Below are 8883 nucleotides of genomic sequence, written 5' to 3'. Positions count from 1 at the left end.
AAACTGCGGGAGGCAGTGAAAGACAGGAGTGCCTGGCATGCTCTGGTCCAGGGGGTCACGAAGATTCGGACATGACTAAACAACTAAACAAAACAACAACAACAAAGGATAGGGGAAGGGCTGCAGCTCAGCATAAGGCAGGTGCCTTTTGAAATCTGCTCTAAATGAGAGCCATGAGGACTAGAAACTTACTTCGTTTTCAGGGGAAGGGTGCAGCTCAGTGGCAGACCATCTCTTCTGCATGCAGGAGCTCTTGGGGCTGAATCTCCAGATAGGGCTGATGGACCTGACTTAGTGTAAGGCAGATCCCTATTTAAATCTGCTATTTGTTTAGAACAATGAGGACTAGGATCTTACTTCATTTTTAGGGGAGGGGCGCAGCTCAGTGGTAGAGCTTTGTGTGCCGAAGTTATGAGTTACCGTAAGTTCAGTCCCTGGCATCTCCAGGTAAGCTTGGGAAGGTCCCTTCCCTGAAACCATATGTTGTTTGGTTATGCAAAAAATAAGAACACCATAAAAATTGATGCATATATTCAGGTAAATGTGTGTGAGAGTTAGAACTGCATGCAAAAATGTGTTTATTAGGAGAGATTTGCACTTAAAACACTGTTGAATATTCAAAAGAGAGATTGAGAAGTGCACCGGGAAGCAGCCCCCCCCCCCATAATTTGCAGCACCGGAACTCGTAGCTTTTCCGTTCATCCCACAAATAATTCTCAGAGGATTTTCTCCAGAATGTAGCTGTTGCTAATGATCTGGTCCACGACTCCTGGCAGCCAGTCTCTGAGGAGCAGGACAGGTTTCGTGAGCCAGTAAGGAAAGAAAACTTCCCTCTGCCTCATGACGCCGCCTCTCACGATGGCCTGGGCGCAGAGCTCTTTCGAACTTGCTTTCAGGGACATCTTGCCTTCTACCGACCTCACAGCTGTGTCTGCAGAAAAGAACACAGAAGGCAAGTCAGTGTGGAAAGGGCACCAGGCACCCCAGGACCTTGGAAGCTGCTGCTGGTCTGTCTGCCTTGCTGCTGATGATTCTAGTCCTTATGGTCCCCCCCCCAAAAAAGAGAGGACTACAACCTTGATTTAGTTTTAGGGGAAAGGTTATGATTTGGTGGCAGAGAATCTCCCTTGCATGGAGAAGGTCTGAACTCCCCAGCAGCATCTTCAGGTAGGGCTGGGAATGTTCCCTGCCTGTATATCACGATGTTTAGCTGGTGTTATAAGAAAAAACTGCTCCTTTTCTTTTATGGGGTATCCAGGAGCCCGTTATAGAGTCCTTAAGTGGGTTCCCTATCGGTAGGAGAAAATAGCAGAGGCCAACCAGAGAATATTGAGAAGCAAAGCGGCTAGTAAGCCTGATCTTTATTCAAGGAACTGTTGCAACAGGGTCCCTACTCACCACATGCAGGAGGGAGGAGAACCCTGAACAATGGTGCGCAAACCCTTATACAGTCATACCTCGGGTTGAATGTGCTTCGGGATGAGCGCGTTCGAGTTGCACTCCGCGGCAACCCGGAAGTAACAGAGCGCGTTACTTCCAGGTTTCGCTGCTTGTGCATGCGCAGATGCTCAAAATGATGTCACGTGCATGCGCAGAAGCGGCAAAAAGCGACGCGTGCGTGCGCAGATGTGCGTTGCGGGTTACGTTTGCTTTTAGATGCTAACGGGGCTCCGGAACGGATCCCGTTCGCATCTAGAGGTACCACTGTATAGACTTTTGAAATTGGCCACCCTGTTGCCCAAGACCGTCCCCCTAAAACAGCATCCATCCATCACAGAAGTAGGCAGTCTACAGCAGAAATCCTGTCTGCCAGGATACCTGAGAATGGTCACTGATTGCATTACCTGGGCAGTCTGGCCATTCTTTTGTGATGGTTCATGCTTTAGTTCCTGAATCTAGGGCACAGGCTCACCCTATTCATACACAAATACACCCTTAAGGCAGGATTTGCAAGCAAAAAGACATTGGGAAGGCTTCCCCCATTTTCCTTCTTTACTGCAGAGGAATATTTGGTCATTGGGAGAGTCAAAATGGCTTCAGGATTGCTCTCCTGTACTATTTCAGACACGTGGTTTATGTATGTGTTTGCCTTGAACATTTATGAACATTTATTTTACATTTGAGACCTTAGAATTCTTACAACACTGGTGATATATCACGATGTTGGACACTGGATTATCACCCAGCCCTACTAAGTGGCTGCCCTACCTGGGGCTGCTTACCTGTGTCAATGTACCCCAACACGGCAACCGTGATGGGGGTGTTGATTTCCCGGAGGCGCAGCTCTGTGCGCAAGGAGCTGTAGAATCCTTCAAGCGCAGCTTTGCTGGCAGCATATGGAACGCAGAAAGGGGATGGAAGGCGGCCTGAGAGAAAACAGGAACATATTCCTACTTGGAAGGTTGCAGAATCTATTTCTCCAGAAACCAAAGGGGTTAAGGGGATGGAGCGACTGCCCCTCTGAGGGAACGTTGCAGCCTTTGGGACTTTTTAGTTTAGAGGAGAGGCGAGTAAGGGGGTGACATGATATTGGCTTGTACAACTGACATGGAGAAAGCAGTGACAGAAAGGATTTTCTCCCCCTCACGTTTTTTTTCAGCAGAAGAATGGGGTGTGAGTGCTCTCCAATAAATTAACTAACAGAGGATTGGGAAATTTAGATGCAGGAGCCCTAGAAGGACCTAAGATGAGCCCTGCTAATCAGGCCAATGGCCCATCTAGTAGTAGTAGTAGTAATAATAATAATAATAATAATAATAATAATAATAATAATAATACATTTATACGTCGTGCATCTGGCTGGGTTTCCCCAGCCACTCTGGGCAGCTCCCAACAGAATTTTTAAAACACGATAAATACATCAAACATTAAAAGCTTCCCTAAACAGGGATGCCTTCAGATGTCGTCTAAAAGGCAGATAGTTGTTTATTTCCTTGACATCTGATGGGAGGGCGTTCCACAGGGCGGGCGCCACTACCGAGAAGGCCCTCTGCTGGTTCCCTGTAACCTCACCTCTCACAGTGAGGGAACCACCAGAAGGCCCTCAGAGCTGGACCTCAGTGTCTGGGCAGAACGATGGGGGTGGAGTCACTCCTTCAGGTATACTGGGCTGAGGCCGTTTAGGGCATTAAAGGTCAACACCAGCACTTTGAATTGTGCTCAGAGAGTTTGGACCTCCTGAGATCACTTAGGCTGGGGGGCCCCCAGTCGCCTGCCCATACCGCTTATGGACGATACCACGATGATGTTGCCACGGGACTCTTGCAACATGCTCAGGGCCGACACTGTGACCTGGACGTAGCTGAAGAAGTTGACCGTCATGGAGCTGATCACAGATTCCATGTCTCCTTGGTACGGGCCAAAACCGATTTTTCCACCGACATGATTCAGAACCAGCAGATCAAGCCCCCCTGCAAGAGAAAAGAGCACAGAGACCCTGAGTGGAAGAGGGAGAGCAACAACCATCTTAGGAGATGGACGGGGCTCAGCCTCTTCTCATGTCAACATATAGGCTACCCCTGAAAACCAGCCTGTGCCGAGCTCAGTCCTTTCATGATTTAGCTGCGGTTCCTTTGTTGTGGGGGTTGGACTAGATGACCCTTGGGGTCCCTCCCAACCTTACGATTCTCTGATACCAGCCTTCGCAAGCCTGGTGCCCTCCCAATGTTTTGGATACCAACTCCCGCCCGCTCCTAGCAGCATGCAGCCATGTCAGCTGGTAGGAAGGCAGGAGAAATTTGGTTAGGCTTGCATTAAGACAGCGGTTGTCAAACTTTTTTCTCCCTACCCAATAAAAATCGTTATTCAGAACCATGATCTGCATGAACCAGTAAGGAAGATAGTAACGGAATGACAGTCAAAATGGAAACTACGAATTGCCCATGTATTCAAAACCCACTTCAAACTATTTGGGTTAACCAAGTCAACAAAACTGATGATCGTAATCCGGTGACACCAGCTTTCACAAAATCACAGAATCACAGAGCTGGAAGAAACACCCAATCAATGAGAAATTGGAAACAAGTCAAAATCTATTAATCTCAAATGACTGGGGCTGATGGGAGTTGCTGTCCAAATTATCTGGAAGGCCAATCAGGTTGGGAAATGCTGGTCAAACCCCTTCCTTCCTTCCTTCCTTCCTTCCTTCCTTCCTTCCTTCCTTCCTTCCTCCCTCCCTCCCTCCCTCCCTCCCTCCCTCCCTCCCTCCCTCGCCAGGTTTAATTCAAATCCTTCAATCCTCCTATGGGGAAGGTTCTCAGGAATGGTGGAAGGAGAAAGAATTTGCCCATCAGGTGGAAACTCTTACACATATGGTTCGTAAATATAAACTATATGTTGATCTCCACCAGCAGTTCCTAGATCAACTCTGCATCCCCAAATGGAAACCAGAGTTAGAGGTCATACATTTTCTATTATTGGGGAATAATCAGCAGCTCACGAGGTTAGTGGCTAAATATCTTTATCTGGTTTTTTGTCATCGAAACACATTGCAGACGTCTGATCTCCCTGGAGACCTAGAGATGTAATGCTAGACTGCTTTGCCTCTTTCATTTGACAAACGTTTTGTGTTACTGGGAAGGTGGTATTTCTGTATTGATTTGCTATGGATGTTTGTGTGTGATGCCAATAAAAGGTTTGATGATGATGTTGATGATGATGATGATATACCATCCTTCATCAAAAGATCTCTGGGCAGATCTTTGCGAAGATGCAGGCAGACAAGGCCAATAGCTGAGGTGTCCCGGGGCAGAAGCCGACAAATGCCTTGGAGCTGTTCCCCTCAAGACGAAAGGGTTAAGGAGCCCTTTGCCTGCGCCTCAGGTAGCTTGTGTGGCAGCCTTTTGGGAACTGGAAGAACAGTTGCCACCCCTCCAAGACTGACTAGAGACTGGCCTTCCATCTTTACCCAAGACGTTCTTGGTTTCTTCCACAACATTCCGGGCAGAAGCCAAGTCACTCATTTCTGAAACGACGTACGAAGCAGAGGCGGCTCCCAGTTTCAGACAATTCTGGACTACCTGGAGGAAACAAATAAATGGAAAACAAGCCCCAAAATGGAAAACGAGCGAGGTCCCAACTAAAGAAGATTGGCTTCTTAAACTGATGGAATATGTGCAGCTTGCAGACATATAGAATAAGAGAACAAGAAGAGTATACGTTTAAAGAAGACTGGGAAATGTTTATTGAATACATGGGTGAAAATTGTCTACACTTGAAAAGGTTGGCAGCTTTAAGATAAATTCAACAGTGTAAATAAATTTTGATGGATGTAAAAATGGAATATTGGATGGCTTAGTTTATGTGAAATATGCAGGGATCTATGGCATGCAGTTCGAAAGCACCCCTAAGTGCAAGTAGATAAATAGGTACCGCTTTATAGCGGGAAGGTAAACGCGTTTCCGTGTGCTGCGCTGGTGCCGGCTCGCCAGAGCAGCTTCATCACGCTGGCCACGTGACCCGGAAGTGTCTTCGGACAGCACTGGCTTCCGGCCTCTTAAGCGAGATGAGCGCACAACCCTAGAGTCGGTCACGACTGGCCTGTATGGGCAGGGGTACCTTTACCTTTACATTTTATGGCATGCAAACTGAACCATAGAAAGAGAAGAAGGGAAGTCATTGATATTTTAGGGTTGTTTAAATGAATATTCTAAATTGTAAAATTTAAAAAAACTTAATAAAAATTATGCAAAAAAGAGAAAACAAATAAAAATAAAGAGGGAACTTGAAAATGGCTTCTAAGTGGTTTTCAAGTATAAAATCCATTGTAAAATACTACAACGCACAATAAAACAATCCTATCTGAGCAGTAAAAAACAGCCACAAAATTTATTATACAGCGAGCCAGTTTAAAAGCACCATAATTTTAAAAAATCAAAATAAAAACAGTTGGATCAGGAAGTTCAAGTTCGGGGGAATGTTCATTGGAAACAAGTGTGTCTTTAAAAACCAGTAGAATAGCAGTAGTGATGGTGGGTCATAAAATCACAGAATTATAGAGTTGGAAGAGACCCCAAGTGTCATCTAGTCCAATGCCTTAGAGCAAGGAAGGTGTTCCATAATGCCGGTGCCATCAGGGAAAAGGCCTCCATGTTCCCACAAGCCAATGGTCACCATTAGGGCATGGCTAAACTAAACCGGTTTCCATTATGGAACAACGGATTCTTGCGGGAGGGGGGCTTGGTCAAAAGGAGGGCCAGATGAGGAAGGAAGAGATGAGGGGGGTTTTTTTGAGAGGGGAGGGGAGGCTAAGGGTTGTAGCCAAACTAAGACTATTGGAATCAAGGAACCTGAGTTTAACTGCATTGGGGTCAAGGGATTAACAGTTTACCTTCTGGAGGCATGTCGCGTTCTGCGCTGTCAGCATCAAATGGGCCCCCATCCTGGCGAACTCATAGGCCATTTGTTCCCCTATCCCTGTGCTTGACCCCGTCACCAGGACCCGTTTCCCTCGCACCATTTCTGGAGAGAGAGGAGATGGTCAACACCAGCTGCCTACAATCCAGATGTTTTGCACTGAAGTTCGTAAGAACGGAAATGTTAAGGATAGAAGGAGAGTCTGGTCAAAGGGGCCCCCATGCAGTCACAGAATCATAGAGTTGGAAAAGACCCTTAGGGTCATCTAGTCCAGGCATCCCCAAACTCAGCCCTCCAGATGTTTTGGGACTACAACTCCCATCATCCCTAGCTAACAGGACCGGTGGTCAGGGATGATGGGAATTGTAGTCCCAAAACATCTGGAGGGCCGAGTTTGGGGGTGCCTGATCTAGTCCAACCTCCTACAATGCTGGGATACACAGCTGTCCTCATACGGGGATCGAACCTGCAGCCTTGGTATTATCAGTGCCACGCTCTAGCCAGCTGAGCTATCCAAACTATCCTGTTCTCGCAGTGGATGACTAAATGCCCCAACGGGAAGCCCGCAAGCAGGATCTGAGTGCAGCAGCATTCTCCCGTCCAGTGGTTTCCAGCAATGGGGATTTAGAAGTATTACTGCCTCCTCCCTAGTAATTGATTTCATTTCACAAGATCGATATACGGCTGGATTGCAACAGAACATCGACACCATTACGAAACAACAAAGTTGATGAAAGCAATTCTTTAAAACATTCAAAAATTAAATCAGAATAAATGATCATTACCCCAGAGTCTCAGGGGTGGTGACAGCCCAAGGGAGGGTCTTTTCTGTGGTGGCCTCTAAGCTGCAGAACTCCCACTTCACAGAGATGCACTTTCGTTATACAGCTTTCAGCAAATGCTAAAGACGCACCTCTTTCCCCTGGCACCTGTGTCTTTAGGATCCACCCTTCCCTCCAGTGATTGTAATTAAACTGTTTTTAAAGTTGTGTTTTGTTGTAACCCGCTCTGGAACCTTAGGGTGAAGGGATAGTTAAATAATAATAATAATAATAATAATAAGAATAATAAGAATAATAAGAATAATAAACACTCATGTAAAACATGGGCCAGGTTCTACATATCTGGATAGGGTAGTCTAAACAAAAAAAGTTTTTAGCAAGTGCCAACAACAGACCCTCCAAGCTTCCCTATTTTCCAGGGACAATCCCATATTTACAGAAGCTCTCCCGGTTTCTGATCTGATCCCTGAATGTCCCGCTTTTCCTTAGGACTTCCCTATTTTCTTCGGAGAAATGTTGGAGGGTAGTGATACGACCCCTGAGCCATCTGAAGGTACCCCTGTATAGGGAAATTTTTCAATGTTTTATTATATTTTCATATATGTTGGAAGCTAGGTGGGTGAGGTATAAATAGTAACTTCTTTATTACAGATAGGTAGCCGTGTTGGTCTGCCATAGTCAAAACAAAAAAATTCCTTCCAGTAGCACCTTAAAGATCAACTAAGTTAGTTCTTGGTATGAGCTTTCGTGTGCAAGCACACTTCTTCAGATACCATCTTCCTATCTGAAGAAGTGTGCTTGCACACGAAAGCTCATACCAAGAACTAACTTAGTTGGTCTTTAAGGTGCTACTGGAAGGAATTTTTTTGTTTTAACTTCTTTATTGTTGTTGTTATCATCATGATGATGCTTATGGAACAGGAAGTCCCTATTTTCATCGGATAAATGTTGGAGGGTATGCAACAAGAGCAGAGCAAAGGCAGCGGCGTAGCGTGGGTTGTCAGCACCCGGGGCAAGGCAAGTAATTTGTGCCTCCTAACCCGAGGCAAGGCAAGTTATTTGCGCCCCCTAACCCGGGGCAAGGCAAGTTATTTGCGCCCCCTAACCCGGGGCAAGACAAGTAATTTGCGTCCCCTAACCCCTAACCTGCCACCGCTGCCAGCTTCTTCTTGCTGCTGCCTGGGCTGGGCTGGTGTTCTCTCCCGTGCTCAGTGCTGCGCTGGGCGGCCGCTGCACTATCCCTCCCCCAGATAGTCCCTCGCTCTCTCTCCGCACCGCACGCCTGGCACCCACCCCCTCCACAGTGGGCGGCGACCCAGCGGCTTGGATCGGATTCGCACAGCCAGCACTGCAGTGAGATAGAGTGAGTGAGCCAGGTAGGGGCAGAGAGCTGTGAGTGCGAGCGCGCCCCCCCTCAGATGTTGCGCCCGGTGCGGCTGGCCCCCCCTGCACCCCCCATGCTACACCACTGAGCAAAGGTGCTTGTCTGGTGTCGCTAGCTATGTGCAAACATCCCTGAGAACGGCAGAGGCATTTATGTGCAAGAGAGGATCAAGGCCACGATTCAGAAGAGGCAACCCTTCTCCCTTGGCTTACCTTCGGAGAAACTTTCCCAGGTATAGGCATAGTAAACGAGGACAGCGATGAGGACAGGCGCTACGATCTTGAGCACCGCCATGGTTGTCTCTGCAGCCAACCATTAACCTCGGCTAGCTGGAGTTGTTTGGTGAGGTTCAGAAATCCATCC

At 47.1% G+C, this 8883-nt stretch overlaps 1 protein-coding gene across 2 annotated transcripts; it reads right to left on the bottom strand.

Annotated features, from left to right (window-relative positions):
- Window positions 1-551: 551 nt before the first annotated feature.
- On the bottom strand, window positions 552-8883 carry LOC310694952 (hydroxysteroid 11-beta-dehydrogenase 1-like protein B). Of its 2 annotated transcripts, none has more exons than XM_083478862.1 (6): window positions 8733-8883; window positions 6329-6459; window positions 4907-5018; window positions 3222-3410; window positions 2223-2366; window positions 552-931 (listed from the first exon to the last, which is right to left on the bottom strand). In XM_083478862.1, the coding sequence occupies exons 1-6, from the start codon at window positions 8812-8814 to the stop codon at window positions 717-719; spliced, it is 873 nt and encodes a 290-aa protein (XP_083334988.1). In that variant the 5' UTR covers window positions 8815-8883; the 3' UTR covers window positions 552-716. The 2 variants fall into 2 exon arrangements, with proteins under 2 accessions (XP_083334988.1, XP_083334989.1); XM_083478863.1 differs by having other exon boundaries at window positions 6329-6513; window positions 8733-8819.

The sequence above is a fragment of the Podarcis liolepis genome (assembly GCF_965112155.1).
Source record: "Podarcis liolepis genome assembly, chromosome: 15".
Taxonomy (NCBI): domain Eukaryota; kingdom Metazoa; phylum Chordata; class Lepidosauria; order Squamata; family Lacertidae; genus Podarcis; species Podarcis liolepis.
This window is presented reverse-complemented; position numbering and strand designations above follow the sequence as displayed.

Excerpts from the sequence above, each read along its gene's own strand:
- LOC310694952 (XM_083478862.1), bottom strand. The coding sequence starts at position 8,814 with ATGGCGGTGCTCAAGATCGTAGCGCCTGTCCTCATCGCTGTCCTCGTT. Across the intron at positions 5,019-6,328 it reads ACGCGACATGCCTCCAGAAG|GTAGTCCAGAATTGTCTGAA; the intron begins GTAAACTGTTAA and ends TGTTTCCTCCAG. Across the intron at positions 3,411-4,906 it reads AGAAACCAAGAACGTCTTGG|GGGGGCTTGATCTGCTGGTT; the intron begins GTAAAGATGGAA and ends TTTCTCTTGCAG.